The sequence below is a fragment of the Caloenas nicobarica genome, chromosome 2, assembly GCF_036013445.1.
Source record: "Caloenas nicobarica isolate bCalNic1 chromosome 2, bCalNic1.hap1, whole genome shotgun sequence".
Classification (NCBI taxonomy): domain Eukaryota; kingdom Metazoa; phylum Chordata; class Aves; order Columbiformes; family Columbidae; genus Caloenas; species Caloenas nicobarica.
The window spans coordinates 142,387,748-142,405,565 of record NC_088246.1 but is presented as its reverse complement, the minus strand read 5'-3'; the positions used below and the strand labels follow the sequence as shown (position 1 = coordinate 142,405,565).

The window sequence follows — 17,818 nt, the reverse complement described above, 5'->3', positions numbered from 1 at the left end:
AATAAGAAAATTCACTACTTTTGCAGTATAATTATTACAATTAACTTTTTAAGTGGTGGCTGAAAAAAACTAGAGGAAAGTTATCCTGTTCCAAATTTAGATTTTATTGACACAAATAATCTAGCACATTACACACCATATTAAGTACGTGTACACAAAACACACACAAACATTATGCTATTTATGCATGTAAATGGATCAACAGATACTGATTTTTTTTAAATTTTACTTCACACTGTGCACTCAACGTGACTTTGGAAATGATAAAAAATCTAAAATCAGAGAAAGGCACAGAACAATAACTGCTGAAAAATAACCTGCCAAAAATACCAAGCCCCAAGTATTTCCTCATTTATGTGGAGATACGCCAACTAACTGAAGCTAAAATATCTTGTAAAGAGGGCTAGTGGAAATTTGCTCCAGGTTTAATAAATTAAAATTTTAGTTAATTTGGTACTTTTGGTAATTAAATATTTTATTTCTGAATTACAACATTCCATGACTGTGAGGCTGAAGAGGATGCAGGTGCATCTGGGAACATGAGAAATGCCTTTTAGAGAGAACATGACCAACTGAGTAGACAAGTAACTTTCATTTGGAGGATGCCTATACAGTCATCGCTCTGACGACAAACCAAAGGCAAAAGAATATTCCAAGATAGGACAGTGCTCCAAACAGGAAAGAGGATATTTTCTAGACAAAGCAGCATGTAATACTTGCTACACTGATCATCAGATAGTGATGAGGTGAAAATACTCTCATGATAACAAATATCTTTTCCTTACCTCTTCCTGTCCCTGTTACCAAACCATTTCTTTTTTTCTTTTTTCTGACACTAAACAACTCTATTTTCTTCTGTTTGTACATAATTCAGAACTGTTAGATTTGAAATCAGCAAAAAACATTTTTGAAAAATGTGTATAAGTTGTATAAATATTACATAGTCTTAACTAACTTCTTGTGTTCACTTGATTTTAGAAAAGGAAAGCAGCAGAAAGGTAAGAGAGCTTAAAAAGAGCCAGCTAAAATATTTCATTGTCTATGGGAACACAAACTGATACTAAGTCAGGAAATTCATGAGCTTCTTTTCCCACTGGAAAATGCTGAGATACTGAACGCTGCCTTCACCCCAGTCTTTACTGGCAAGACCAGCCCTGAATCCCAGCTCCCAGAGACTGGGGGAAAGGATGGAGCAAGGAAGATGTACCTTCTGTGGAAGAGCATCAAGTCAGGGAATACTGAAGCAAACTAGACATTGATAAGTACATGGATCCTGATGGGATGCATCCACAAGTGCTAAGAGAGTGGGCAGATGCCATCATAAGGTCACTTTAGATAGTCTTTGAACAATCATGGTGACTGGAAGAGGTGCCTGAGGACTGGAAGAAAGCAAATGTCACTTCTATCTTCAAGAACGGCATGAAGAAAGACCCAGGGAACTACATGCCAGTCAGCCTCACCTCAGTCCTTGGGAAGGTGACGGAACAACTAATCCTGAAAACCATTTCCAGGCATATGAAGGACAAGAAGGTGACTGGGAGTAGCTAGCATAGTTTCACCAAGTGGAAGTAATTCTTGACCAATTTCGTAACGTTTTATGATGAAACGACTGGCTTGGTGGATGAAGAAAGAGCAGTGGATACTGCCTACCTTGACTTGAGCAAGGCCTTTGACAGCGTCTCCCACAAGACCTTCATGAAGAAACTTATAAAGCATGTGCTAGATGAGTAGACAGAGGAATGGACTGAAAACTGGCTGAATGGCTGGTCCGAAAGGGTGGTGACCAGTGGTATGACGTCTAGCTGGACTCCAGTAAGTAGCAATGTACCCCAGGGGTCAATAATGGGTCCAATCCTGTTCAACACCTTCATTAATGGGAGTGTTTGATATGCTGAAGGGCTGTGCTGCCATCCAGGGTGGCCATGACAGGCAGGAGAAATGGGTTGACAGGAATCTCATTAAGTTCAACAATGTGAAGTGCAAAGATGATTAAGAGACTGGAGCATGTTCCATATGAGGAAAAGCTGAGAGAGCTGGGACTGTTCAGCCTGGAGACGAGAAGGCTCACAGGGGACCTCATCAATGTATAAAAATAATGGAAGGGAGGGTGTAAAGAAGATTAATCCAGGCTCTTCTCAGTGGTGCCCAGTGAAGGACCAGAGGCAGTGGGCACAGACAAACACAGGATGTTCTCTGATTACAAAGAAACATGTTTTACTGTGAGGGTGACTGAGCACTGGAACAGGCTCCTTATTGAGAAAGACCTACAACTTACTGCAACCACTAACAGGATTTGGCAGACTTCACATTTAAGAAAACCAAAGACTTTGCCTCAAGTTGCATTCAAAGATATGTTAATTCTATCATAATATAAACATAAGCACCATTGGGTTTGCCATACTACCTTTTAAAGAAAACATGCTGCACATGGTACCATGCAGTATAGAAGAAGACAGCAGAACTTCTTACTACAAACTGTTTCAATAGTTTCCTTTATTATTACTGGGAAAATTTAGAAATTATAAACTTGCAACGAACATATTAAAATAAGAACATCAAAAGCATGCAAGAAAAACTCTGTGTTTACTTTAGTCTTGTATATATTGACTTACTTCATTTCTGCCAAACCAAATTTTATAAGATGCATTACTACTCATGAAAAAAGTCCAGTCATATCTCTAAGAATGGCATTATAATGACGTATATCCAATATTGCCAACTAGTAAGAGGTGATAAGGGACAAGACTATAGATACAGAAGAAACTTGTTTTACACAACACTTTCACTTCAGCAAAGAAACTGAAGAATGCCATCATGTTTCTAGTAACCATGGGAGAAATTCAAAAGCAATACAGAGATTTCTTCAAGCACTGAGAGCACCTCATGCATTTTTAGACTGCAAAGTTCTCATTGTTTCTGAGCTGCAAAGGGGACAATGGAAAACTTATAGATGCATGTTGAAACTCAGAATAGAGAAAAAGAGGTTATATTTACATCCATTTACCCTAGAGCACTGACCATATGTAGAGCCACAACAGCAACCACACAGATCAAATATCTAATAGCAGTCACCTTTTTGGCACGCACTGTCTCTTGTAATAAAAAGGTAATATGCTACACTGCCATTCACTGAAAGCATCTGGCTCCAAATATTCTATTGCATTTAAAAATTATGCAGAAGCCTTAAAGACTAGTTCTATTTCCAAATTTTTCTCTTCCTCTCCCTCAAGTTAGTTTAAAATAAATGTGAGGAAGAATGATGCAGCTGTCACACATAATGTTCCTAAAGGTATAAAATTCCGTGTAGGAACAAGTCACAAAATTTCCTTCTAATGATAAGAGAAGCTGCAAAAAACTTTACTGTAGTCAGCTACTACAGACATTGTAATTTTTATTATCATGTGCAGTCTATCACCACGGTTACATCAACAGTGAAACTACTATGATGTCAGCTTTATAAATTCACATTTAAAATAATTTCAAATGACTGAGCAACTCTGAATGCTAATAAGATTAGAAATGTGATACAGTAATTCTAATTAAAAGTAAATCACAAACAATTTAGAAAGCTGTATAAGGTGATGACACATTACAACATAGCTACTTAATCAAAAGTTCACTAAAAATTTTGCAACTCATGATCAAAACCATGGACAAATAAGTTTCCTAATGTAGTCCCTAAACCCTTCTAATCACTTGGTATACAAAGACCATCAAAAGAGAAAACATTGAGTAACAGCTGATTACATACAATATCGTTAAGGACTTTTGTATGAACATTTGAAATTACCAGGCTCCATTACATTTTGGAAAGATACGTAACAGTATTACAAAAGTAAATAAATGGTCTGTTTTAAAAAAGAAGTATACCAGGAAATATTGCACTGCTCCAGTTACGGTGCAGGAATGAAGAATAACTCAAAACATTTTTTTAAAAGGGTAAAGCTATTAAAACGATAAAGCAGCAATTCACACACTGAAGTTTTTTAGATGGTGCTGATGCAGAATGAGATTCAGGGGACTCCAATTAACGTTTGACAACTACTACCTAACAAGGTCATTTATGCACACAAAACAGAAATGTTTACAGATCATGTTAATTCTCTCACTTCAGGGATCCAGTGTGAAAGTTCCCTGCTGTGCATAGTATTCTATAATTATGAAACAAATACTGAAAGATTCTTATATTGGCTATTTAATAATTGACCACTCATAAGTGAGACAGAACATCAGGCTACACAGACCACTAGTTTGATCAATTACAACCAATTTAAGCTTTAGATATTCTACTGGTCTGCCAAAGAACAGTTAAAAGTAAGTTTAAAATCGGCAAAAAGCCTCCAGGAGCATGCATAATGAAAAATAAGGTCAAGAATACGTCAAGGAAAACACTGTGCCACACAGACCCACAGCCTTAACTTCTTGTATCATTTCTTCGCATTTCATATGCAAATATGTGTTTTGATATTATATACAAAACCTGTTACAGCATTCAATTATGTCAAGTTATGAACTGTATGGTTCGTCTCCTATTAAAGTGGCTTTTAACTCAGGAGGTTTATGGGGTCTCAATAGTTAAAACCAGTTGCAAAATACTGATCCTAAACAGTGACCATCAAAACACATTCTCTCTATTCTTTTAATTAAACATTATAAATGAAAACATGAAATGAAAATTTTTAATACGCAAAACTTAACATTTTAAATAATTCAAAATAAGATCAACAGTGTGTGCAGCAAATTACAAAATAGCAGGAAAACAGAGAACAAATATGTGGAGCAAAAATGCACAACTGGCCCATATGGAAGAGAAAGTGTCTCCTCTCCCCATTCCATTCCCTCCAAAAATACGTACCTGCTGAATGTGCCTACTAGTTCGTTTCTGAGGTTGGTAGATAAGCCAAGTATAGAGGACTGGATCCACATTAATTGCTAATCCTTGTACACTGGACAAGAGTACTGCACCTAGACAGCATAGAAAAGAAAATGTAAACTATCTGCTAAAGAATTGCCATGCATGGGCTCAGCTTTCTTGCACACAAATAGTCTTTGATGCAGACTTTTGTTTGGATTAGACTTACATATATATTCATTTTAAATTCCAATTAAGACAAACTTCGAGAACTTCTTGAAAGTGAGAAACTTGCCAGCACTGCCCGTGCTATGGCCATATACACAAAAAACCAGAGAATCGCATTTTGATTTTGCTTATTACAATTTTTAGCCAAGAAAAAAATGCTTGTTTTCAGGGAGTTCTGTGTGTAGCTGAATACACACAACACCTTTCCTCAGATTCTCAGCCAGCAATAACATTATGCAAGAAATGAGTCAATGAGACCCTTGACCGAAAGAAGAGAATATAAAGCATGACTCTCACCAACTTCAATAAAGAAAAACTTAACTCTAGGACAGTCAGTTCTACCTTAGATTTGTGTTCTGCCTAAAGCTGCTCAGAACAAACACGTGTCATGTAAATGCAGTCATTGATATTCTTTAGTGGACTAGTTAGATAAAATAAGGAAAATTTTTGAACTCTAATGTTGGCGGTCTTGGTACTGTGAGCTCTTAGGATTTTATCCCAAGTTTTACAATACATCTTTTTTTTGTTTAAATCTCACCTTTGAAGTCCTAGGATTACAAGACAGGACTTCATTTCTTAAAAGTAAACTTCTAGTTTTCTCATGCTTGTGAAGAAAAATTTACATGGAAACATTAAAGCTCAAAATAGGAAAAAACCCCTATTCTCAGGCTCTAGAAATCTTAGCATATACTTCAAACCAAGCACACTAAAACCCAATTAATGAAGCATTATTCCATTGAGCCTGCATTAAAAATCTGATGATGTATTAATTTATTAAAGTTTTTATTTTAATAGTACAGATAAAGTATCTATTGCAGAAGAACTTAATTACAGAATTGCAAAATGCAGAATCAAATGGATTAACATAACACAAAGGTATGAATTATATTGAAAAAGCCTGGCAAGTAGTAATAGGCAGTCATCTTTTCACATAAGCTTTGAAATCTTACAGCAAATAAATAAACGAAATAATGAAACAAATCCAAAACAGACACCCGGGTTACTGGAAGGTCCCCAAACCAAGTTACGGAGAACTACAGTAGTTCTGTAACTCAAAGAATCATAGTTCCTAAAGAAATATATGCTATGATACTCTGTAGTATACAATATAAGTATACACTCTGAATTCCATAATAAATTCAAATAAATTCAGAAAGCTTGTCATCTAATTCAATGTACTTTCCAAAAAACAGCAAAAACATTGTTGTGGTTGAGACAGACAAATGACGAAACATGCCTCAAAACATGTAATACATCACAAAAACTGTTAACGAGGAAAAAAAAAATAATGAGAGGGATAAGTTATGAGTTTTTGTATACAACTAAATTTCAAAACCAGCTGAATTCCAAATGGCAGAAGAGCCACCAACCTGGGGCAATGCAAGCAAAGTCTGATGAGCTCAACAGGAAAATGGCAGTCAAGAAACACAGAAAGATAAATCATTTGCCTTGCACAGGCTCGGAGCTGGAACACATGCTGTGAGGAACCCTTATACACACACCCGTCTATGTGATCTGATGGTTTTAAATGTCAGTAATAAACCTTAGAAATAAATCTGCAACTTAAGGCAAAGCCGATGTCGACTATAAAGTAAAGGAGTAAGGTGCAGGTAGGAGGTGCAGTGAATGTGTCTTGCAGCAGGAAGCAGAAGGTAACGGAGCACTGACAAAGTATATGCTACAATCATTAACTTTTATAAGATAATTGGATGCCAAAATAAGAGAATCCTGCATCTTTAAGAGATACCGCCTGTTGTCAGCAATACTTAATGAAAGGTTTAATGTATGTGTGATATGACAACTGGGAGTCAGAGACCTCCCAAAGAGTGAGGAATAAAGTCGGCCTACATGCAAAGTCAACAAAGAAATCCCACATTTATAACAGACTCCTGAAAACGGAAAAAAAAAAAAAATACAGTGTTACTGTAGCAAATGATGGTAGTTACTCAACTTAGTTTATCTACTGCAAAAAATTAGCTAAAACTAAGAAGTTCAATACCATTAAAACATGCTTTGAACTGAAACTATCTTTTCACTTCAATGAAGTCACATTAGTACAATCCCATAAAATTCTAAAGGAAGGTAGAACAGAGATCAATATAGTTTATTTTTCCAGTTGTCTTTTGTCATTGATAGCTTATGTCTGGGAGAAAAAAAAAAAACCACACAAAACACCACACACAACAACAAAACACCAACACAACGACAAAAAGTGAAAAAAAATCCAAAACCAAACAAAACCCACAAATCCAAACCAGTACAAGTAGTCAGATAAGCAATTACATTTTTTTGCCTTTCAATTTGACTGTCAGGTAACTTTGGCCTCCTACCAAGCCAATTCTGTCCCACTGAATTACTGAAATTTACTGCTGTATTTGCTACTCAGCCACTATAATAAAAGAGCGATTTAATCACCTATGTGAAGTTGTATTCTGTGTAACAGCTGTCTTCAAAATAACTACGCAGTCAAAGAGAAATTTCTTACAATTGTCTCCTCCCTCCATAAAAACCCCACAACTCTTAAACTTGTATTTTCATGTCAAGAAACAAGAACCACCCCCCACTCCCCCAGTTTTCAAAGAAGATCTCACTGATGTGAGGATCAAGCTGTAAGTTGGCAGCAGACTCCTTACACGTCTAAGAAAAAAAAAAAAATTGCTATTTTGTCTCTGTTAAATGCTTGAGTTTCCTGGATTTCATTAAGATTGTGGTGAACTTTTTCTCCCCTCCCCTTTTCCCTTTTAATTAAATTTACATTTCGGAAAAAAACAGACCTTAGTCCCACACCACACCAGGTTTCCTTTCCAGATCCCCGTTCTTGCCAGAGTCATCTATTGCATCTATCTAGTAAATGATGAGGAAAATAAGAATCGAACCCAGCACCACGTACTCTTTGAACATTTGAGAAATTCCTCAAAGTCACGGCGTCATTTGCCAGGCACAGTTTGGGTCTTTCCTCCCCAACTGTTGTCCCTCTCCTGAAGGCAGGAACAGAGGGGAGGCTGGAGGAGGACCAGGAGGAGCAGAGCACAGCTGTGCTTGGCACTCTCGTCCTGCGGACGAGCTTCTTGACAAGCCTCCTCGGACAACGACAGCTGCAGCAACAGCTCTCGTCTTCCCAAGGGACCAGGGGGCCCGCAGAGGACAACCTGGGGCCTCCCGCACTTGGGTCAGCTCTGCCGCCACCTCCTCCCACCTTGAGTGCTGAGCAAAGGCTGCGGGAGGAGCAGGGAGGAGCGCGCCAGCCTTGGGCTCCAGCCCTGCCCTCTCCTTCTAAAGGGAAAATCAAGCATCCAGTAAGTGGGACAAAAAGGGAATATGGTGCACTTCTGGTGGGGCAGAAGAGGACGCCTGGGGGACACAGCCACTGAGAAGAGAAGCCGGAGGTAAAGGCAGGATAGGTGAAATGGGGCAGAGTCGAGCTGCAGGGTGGTGGTGCTGGGGGATGCTCGGTGGTGACAAAAAACCAGGACAGGACCTCAAAGATCACAGAGACAGAAGAAAAGGAAGAAGGCAGCAGGATGGTGAAAGAGGAGTGCTGAGGCGAAAGAGCACTTTGGGAAGAAGGGAGATGGCAACACTTGGCAAAACCAGCTGTTTTTCTGGAGATGTAAGAGCCTTGTGAAAGGGCAAACTGCGCTACTGAGTCACTCCCAACATTTTTGGTAAGAAAAAATTATTAGGAGGAGTAGACAATAATAGTCCAGTCATACATCTACTTGTTGAAACTCAACATTTAATACAACAACAATAACATACTATGATGCACTAGACATTGAGAAGCAGCCTTGCTATTTATGTATGGAAAAATGTTTTATCCCTGCGACAATAAAGGATAACCCTGGCAGAATTGTTTATAAATTCTGCTCTGTGTGTATGCAGTATCCAAACACACCCATATTGCTATTTCCAGAAAAAACTTTCAGTAAAACATTTAAGATAGTCCTCTATAAAATGAACTGAAAAACCTTTACAGGAAACTAAAGTTTTAGTTAATGTGCAATTTCTATTGGAGAGGGATCACAAATATGAACAAAGGGAATGATCTACAATAAAAACTAATTCTGACAAGTTTTGTTTATTTTTAGTAACTAAGTAACTAAAGAAAACATTACACCATCTTGCTATATAAACTGCACCACAAATTATTTTAGCATTGAGCTCATGACTCCTATATGTCTCAGACCATGGGAATGATAAGCAGGTGCTGATACAGGTTGAGTTAGCATCATGGATTTAGTATCCAATTATTTTAAAGGATAACAGAAATAAGAAATCATCTTTCTACTTATCTTATGTTTTGAAGGGCATTTCCACAAAGGCATACTATAAAAATGCAAAACTGTGCATTACACCCAAATGAAGAGTTCTCTTTTTATAAAAGTATATAGGTAATTAGTTCTTTCTGCTAGTTGACTCAGAACAGATGCATTGTAAATCACTACATGTGGAAATACCCAACTCTGATTTTAGCCTGGGAGTCAACTAAGGGAAAAGAGTGCTCTTTACTACTCTGCTCACTGCCAAAATGGCTCGTTTACCCACATTCCAAACAGGCTTTACCAATTAGCTATCCCATGGCACCACAGCTATTTTCAGTCCCATCCCAAGCTAAAGAATGAGAGCTGAAGTAGGACTTAGAGATTGCACTTACACGGCATAAAAATTAAACATGCAACCTTTTTGTCTACTTTGGAGTATCAACGACAAGCCAAATATGGTTGTCTCTTAGATAAGCCGGTTATTTTGCAAGACAGAGTTCTGCATTTCATCCCAAATTGCCAAGTCAGACAAGGGAAACAGATATTTCAATCTACATCAAAGTTTACAGGATTGTAAAAAATTATTTTTTATATTATGCCAGCCACAATAAGTTAATAAATTTCGTCTAACTACTGAAATATATGTCTGCGTGTCTCCCTATTCAAGGTTGACTTGAATGATTACAGATGGCCTTTTATATAAACATTATCCCAATTTTATCTCAAAGAAAAATCTTCAAGTGTCTCGTACTTTCAGAGTTTTACGTTCACCAGGTGCTTAAAATAACTCTAAGATCAATTAGTTTAGTTGCTTAGACCAATATTAGAATATTTCATTAAAACAGAAGCAGTGCGGTAACATTTTCCCACGAACTACGGCACCTTGGGCTGTAACATCAAACACAGTTCTCCTTCATACAAGAGTTAGTCTTTGCTCAACCATACACACACCATAATATTTTAACACTGTTCATTTGTGGGGAGGGTGGGGGGGGGAATAAAAAGCAGCTTTTGATCTAGGAAACATTCAGTAAGAATGTACTTCTACGGCAATCATGACCTTGTAACTCTCTTACTGAGGTTTATAGCAGAAAAGCATTAAGTGCTGAAACAAAAGAGGTCAGCATCATTAGTTTTATTTCAAAAATAGAGAAAGTGAGGCACAGAAGTGAGGTTATTAAATCACATAGAAGCACCCAGGGATATAATTCAGATGTTAAAGTTATGTGCCAGAGCTAAGTACCTACTGTAACTAGTAGCAAAAATAAACATAGGGGTTTGACTTGTGTTAAACATAACCCTAAATCACACGGGTCTAATTTCAATTGAATGTCCTGATAAGCCATTATTAAGGTTAAAGAAAAGAAACATCCTGTCTCCATCAATATGCATATGCAAATATTCACAAATACCAAATTATGTAATTATAACATGGAATTATAGTCAAAGACATAACATAATGAGGCAAAACACCAAACTGCTCAATGCATTGGTTAACACGAACGGCTGTACATCAGGCATCATTTTTCTAAAGTATAGGGAGCCACATCTCTGCAAATCAAGCTGAAGCAAGGTATATCAAAACAAGGTGTGGAGAACAATCCTCAAGTATTTCATACAATCTCTGCCCTTTCATGTTAAGAACAGAATTGAGTCTATCTTGTATTTTGTCTTTCTTACTGAGGAAAAATGTTATGACGTGTTGAGATGCAAGTTTTCACAAAAATACTAGAATATACACATTTAACTTGTTTGCTATATGTTTTTGAAAAGAGGAAAAAAAAAAGTATCTTGAAAGGCTGCTTTGTTTTCCAAAATTAGTTTGAACAAAACTTTAATTTCCTTTAGAGAATATGGTGATGTGGGTTCAGGGAAACAATTTAATTGGCAATAAGAATCAAGAAAAATAGGAAATGTGTAAACAGTTGTAATATACAGACATGTCGGCTTTTTACTGAATCATCTCTGTGTAAACATAACAGCAATATTTCTATGCTGAGCTGCATAGCATCTCTTTCATTTCTAGGTTTTTAATGCAAGGACGTCTCATTCAAGTATCATTTCCTCATGTTCACTTTTAGGTCCTGTTTACATCTTTAACCATCACACTTACTATTGTGTAAACACAAGGAGAACAAGGAGCTCTAAATTCAACTGACAGAAAGTACTACACAGATAGAAAGCAAGGATATATTATAATGACTTCAAAACCATGTTGTCAGTGAGTGAATAAAATTATATGAACATTTTAGAAAACGCGAACCATTTAGAACACTTCGTTTGTTTCACTCATTTAGAAAAAAAAAAAAGGGGGGGGGGGGGGGCAGAAATACAACATTTAGGTTGCCCAGAGTTATGTTTCCACTCAGAAAACACAGGGTGGCCCAAAGCAACTCGGAGCAGAGGCTGTTACTGGAGACAGCTCTGCAAGCAGGTGGGCAGAAACCCAGCAGAGCTTACAACTAATCACTGCGGTTTGCAAAGGTATCAACCAGAGTCTGGCCCCTTTGTCCCTTTTTTTGCCCAGAAGTCCCACTAGAAAGCTAGTTTGCATTTGATGTTGTAAACCTGACCTGTGTTTTTTATGAAATGTCATGGATAAGATCTGCTCTGCCAGCGCTGTGACACTTCCACATATAGAAGGAGTTAGTTCTCAGGCTACCACCCATCCTGCCTCTGTATCTGATAGCACCACGATTACATGTATGACAAAGATTACTTAGACCTCTAATGCCAGAAACTACACTAAACATGATCATATCTGAGTTTTCAAAATGCTAACATGGGTTTGAGAATTTGAGCTGGTTGAGCTCTGTACCAAAAGAACTCAAATACGTGTTGCAATGTCAAGGCTGTTTCTTTGCATTTTCCATATGGAACCAGTACAACTCATGGTTACTCGCTCTTACGGATCAAGAGGAGACTGTACATTTCATTAAAGTAAAAAGTTGTTTGGTGCTTTGAAGAAACTATGGGGCAATTTTCCTAATTTTTTGTTTGCTCTACTTGGCCGATACCTCTTCGAACCTATTTTAAAGGCCGTGGGGCCTATTTTTCAGATTACAAGGACTTTTTAGTCTCATTTGCAAAATGCCATCATTACATGGAATGAATTTCTGATGAACTACTTAAAAGACATCTTCTCGAGAAGACTAGAAATAAAATGTTTGTATGGCTATTTTCTGTTAAACACAAATTTTGCTAATTCCTATATTTAATGGACTGAGATGAGAAATGAGAAGAGCAGGGCAATAAATCTCTTCTTTCATTTGATCTCAGCAGTCTAGTACTACTTTTGGATCATATTCTATTCTGCAACAAAAATGTAAACAAATTGAATTATAAAATAAGAGATACTATAGCTCAAACCTAGTGTTTGCCTAAGGAATCAACAAGCTTAAGGACAAAGCAGATTTAGTCATGCAGTCTACCAGTACTCCCTACAAAAATTCCACAAGGTGTTTCATCAAAGGCTTTTAAAAAAACTATGCTACCTATAAGGGATAAGAGAGGAAGTTGAATAGATAAATAATTTGAGATTGGATAAATTAATTGTGAGAAAAGAAACAGTGATAGGAAAACATGTGCTGCCCAAGACATTCCAGGAGATTGATGTGGTGACCAACTCTGCTGAGCTACTCAGAGTCTCCAAGAACAGGGCCAAGTAAAGAACTTTCGGAGTATCCCAGCTGATTCAATACAGATAAACACACCTTTCCTACTAGTATTACTGCCTCGTATCGTAACTGTACATGTAAAATGATAACTGAGCTGACTGCTTTGATACAGAAAACACGATTTCTGTTTATTCTAGAAAAGCATCAGCTCAATGTTCACTAGGAAGGAAGAAACAGGCAATAAAACAGAAAATATAATCTATACCACTGCATAAATCCACTGTGTACACAGAGACTGAGAACACTGCATGCAGCTCTGGTCAGTCAAAAGGGTCAGTTTGAAGCATTTCAAACCTGGAAACTTTTGTTTCACAATACCATTCATTCACTATTTATGCTCCCTGATTCACGCTATGCTCCGTGCCAAAAGCATTATACATTCTCCAAATCCCAGAGCAGAGAGCACAGTAATAAAAATTTATACACACGTGTATCTTGAATTTCGCTTACTGGTTAAGTAATTTTCTTTTCTTCCTTTTTACATTGTTGCCTATTTACTATAGTCAACTCCAAAGCAAATGGGTTTTGAACAACTCCACGTCCAAACCACCTGCATGTGGACCTCAGAGCCTTAGACAAACCGCAACAGCAGAACCTCTTTTCCAAATGCAATATTATTTGTAGATTTTTATGATTGCATTGTTCTTGGTAAGTATGTATACAAATGCTGAAGTACCACCAGTAGCTACACTTTACATACTGTTTACACAGAGGTTAATTGATGAACATACATGAGTCTCCAGATAGGCAACAAATGAGTTCTAATCACTGCAGACAATCCTGCAGCACAGTTTGATTAAAAAAAACCCCTTCAAATTCCACACAGAAACTGCTGCAGAGAGAGCTTCAGCTGAAGGCCAAAGGGCCATGGAGAGGTAAGGCACAGAGAAAACACATGTCAACGGACAAAGACATCTTGCAAGAGAGTGAGGGAAATAATGTTTTGACAGAGTGATTGCTGAGTAAAATCTTGGGAGTTGCTTGTGGAGGAGCTTTCTCGAAAAACTACCTGCTCATGGGTATTCTCAACCTTCTTTGAAGGAATGCTGTCTATTGAGAAGACCGTTCTATTGCAAAGGGAAATCCTCATACTGCCTGTTTTACTAAATGAACTTTTTATTCCTTGCTGAACAACAAACCTGCAAGAACAGTGCGAATCACACAACTCTGCACCAGCCAGATAGTGGACTGAAATTGAAACTAAAGCATCCCGATGGACAAAGGATGGATCTTCAAGGTCTGGAAGACCTGAACACTCCAGCTGAGAGCCGGTACAACTGCAGGTTGAGGACGACAGCTGACTTGGATGAGCAATCTATCATGAGATCTTTCTTGCTGTGAATTAGGATGTTTTCAATAAGGGATACACAAGGCTGAGAAACTGTATGACCAACTATGAGATGGTTTACTGCAAGGCTGATCAGTGTACAAACTTCCAGGGTTCTAGCTGAATAGCTCATACAGAGCAAGAAAACATTGGAGAACCTGAGGCAGAAGTCTCAAAGCTATCATAAATAGGCTGGGTTTGAAAGGCTTGGTCACATAGAACCATTCCTAGACTTGTAGAGCACCTGTAAAGTCAGAAATACTGCCGGAAATCAGAAAAGAAGGGCAGATTTACCTTTGTCTTTAAAGGTCAGACTTGCTCTTCACTTCATAACAAAGGCATCTACATTGGGTAATTCTCAGCCCAGAAAAACAGCCAGGAAGATGACGTTAGAATTATCAATATCTCATTCAGTTTAAGAAAGCAGAAAATAGCTGAGGTCTGCTCCAAGGCTCTGAAATCATGGGAAACAGATCTTTGCTGGAATACTTGATTTCACCCACATCCCAACAGGGAAGAGAGGATCACATGCCATCACCTCTCATAACGTAGAGAATAATATCAGTCATGATCCAACATATTACCCTTAACTAAGCTATCAGAATGCCTAATAAGCCCTCTCAACTTTTCTAGTACGAAAAACAGCAGAGTGAAGCTTTGCTGTCTACATTCAGTTTACAAGCCATGTGTTCCATGACCCGTCGGCAGTTCCCCGTGTATCACAGCACACGCAAGCACACGGAGATCAGGATCGCATCCTGCCCTTCCCTGTGACCAGACTGGCAGAGCGCTGCCACACCGCTGCTTCTGTTGTGACACAACATTAGAGGAAGATTGTGAGTTAATGATACAGTTAAAATGAGCGATGCCTAAATATACCTCCTTCTAAGTGACTTTCAATACGATCTCCAGTTTGTTATTAATACTTTTATAATACGGGGTTTAAACTAAAACCTGAAAAGTGCCAAGAAGTTTCTTAATACAGTTCAGCTTCTGTATTTATAAACACCTCATTATTGTCTGCCATAATGCTGTTTTGCAATTTCTTACAGCAGTATTCCACTGGGAACTGCAAGAGGATTCTTCCCCTATGGCAACAGGGCATGAAGGGAGCTATTTTCACTCCTTCTTCAGCAGCTGAACATTTGTAGTGTTGTGACTATGGTTACAAACTGGTCTTGCACTTTAGGTTATAAAACTAGAATCTTTTCAGCAGCAGATGCCTCACGTGCCTTCTTTAAAAGTTAATTTGAATAATATACAGCTGTGGTTTCTGTTTCCTTTTTCCTTAAACATTACAGCTCGTCAGAGGCAACAGGAAACACACCGAAGGATTCACAAAATTTCTTAGGTGCTCAATTAAAAGCATACACCCACAGACACAGAGGTTGAGGAATAAGAAAATAACTTAGGAAGGCAAACAAGCTTTACAGCACAAATTCCACATTAGGTTATGCTTTTCTACGGCAGAAATGTAAGTAGAGGAAGAACGGAAAACTATGTATCTCCTAAATAGAAAATCCTAATTAATTCATATATTCTTTTATATTGGTTAAGACGACTCTATGCTCTACACCAGTGATTCAAGATTGCAAGAAGTGGCATATACGTAAGTCGCCAAACAATAAGCCAGAATCAAAATAGCCACAGAATGTTACACTATCAAAGTTGTGACACTACAAGATCGGTAAAGTTACATGGACAGTTCTACCATAAACTTAACTTCTTTTTCTTCCTTAAATATGTGCACCTCAAGAGAAAATTGATACATAAGGGCTCAAGTTGAAAGCAAACGTTTTCCAAAAAAAAAAAAAACCCACCCCCCACACACAAACAAAACTCAAACAACAAACTAGCCCCCCCCACAACACACAAGAGAAAACCAACCAACTAACTAACCAACAAAAGAGCAAAATAAACAAACAAAAAAACCAAAACCCAAACCCACAACCTTTAACCAATATAACCAATAACTTTGAAAAATATGAAATTTGCATGGCTTGGTTCTCTAGTGGGAAAAAATACAAGTTTTGTATCCTATGAACATAAAATGGGCAGGCTGTCTACCAGAGAGTCAATCCTGGTCCTTTTTGCAGCTGATGTCTGCAAAGGCAATTAATTTCAAAAGGGGCTTGTATTTGTGAGAGTGCACACAGATAAAAATTCCATTTCATTGAATCTGTGCTCAATTTACACAAACATGGAAAACTGCATTTTAGACGTGTACTTAACATCATCATGTTGACTTAACTCCAAATTTGAATTAAATTCCATGAGTGCATTAAAGATAATTTGACTTTGAGATTTACCGTACCATTTTGATAGACTTATACCTGTCATATAAAGCCAAGAAGCCTTCAGCTTATGAAACCTACATGTAAGAAAGGAAGATAAGCATCTCCACATATAATGAAATTGTTGTACCAAGATACAAACAGGCATGGACCAACTGACATCTCAGATGTGGAAATATCTGTATTCACACCTCTGGGAGGGGAGTCGACTTCAGAAAGTCTTGGGACTTGCTGTAGTTTCAAGAGATTGCAGAAAGATTTTAAATTAACTGCATTAGATAATGGAGGACTCGTTCAAGATAACCCATGTACTGCTAACTAAAAATTCTCACACCATGTAAATAACAAGGAGAATTGCCCTGCTGCATATTGTAATGTTGCGTGATATACTGATTGAATTTACATATCAGCATATTGAATGCATACAGCACCATCTGGATTCCTTGCCTGCAGTTTTGTCTGTTACTGCTCTTTCATCGGGGATGCTGGAAAACTCAGCAGAACAAAAAGCTTTCCTTTTTATAATCTTCTTGTAAATAAACACAAAACCCAGAAATAAAAAATGACTCTATTAATCACAGATTCAGTCATCTCTATATGAAATGTAAAATTGCACCTTTACTGGTATGATTTTTATCCTCTTCTGGAATAGCTTCATATATGCTGGTTACAAAGAGGAATTGCTAAAACATGCCCTCTAATTATTTGGTAACTTCTAAAACTAGCATTTATGCTTCTAGAAACGTACAGTAATTCAGACTCTATAGACAATGGTGATGGTCACTACAATAGTTACAGACATCGATCAAAGAATAATCTTAGCTAGGCAAGGGAAAGCCCATCAGAGTCGTATTTACAGAGATAAAGCAATTAACGTTAAAAATGCCAGAAAAGAAAGGATCCATGTTGATAATCATGCCTTTATTACTGAGTGCAATTTTGAATACTTTTAAAAGTATTTTTTAACAACTGAAATAATCTCACAGAGATACAGGTTCCCAGATAAATATAACAAAAAATTCCAAATTTATGAAATAACTTTTCTCAATAATATAATGGATGTTACCACGATCACCAATAGACAAATAATAAAAACATCTTTACAGGTCATATAGAGGGCATAAAATCAAAGGACTAAGTTAAAGATGATGTTTAAATCTTCACGGTACAGTACAAAT

General features: G+C 37.5%; 1 protein-coding gene across 6 annotated transcripts in view; it reads right to left on the bottom strand.

Annotated features, from left to right (window-relative positions):
- VPS13B (vacuolar protein sorting 13 homolog B) overlaps nt 1-17,818 on the bottom strand; it is a 459,420-nt gene that overhangs the window by 250,548 nt on the left and 191,054 nt on the right. For all 6 annotated transcript variants that reach the window (XM_065627245.1, XM_065627244.1, XM_065627248.1 and 3 more), the window contains exon 20: nt 4,856-4,965. In XM_065627245.1, the coding sequence (XP_065483317.1) occupies nt 4,856-4,965 (110 nt within the window). The remainder of the gene's footprint in view (nt 1-4,855; nt 4,966-17,818) is intronic.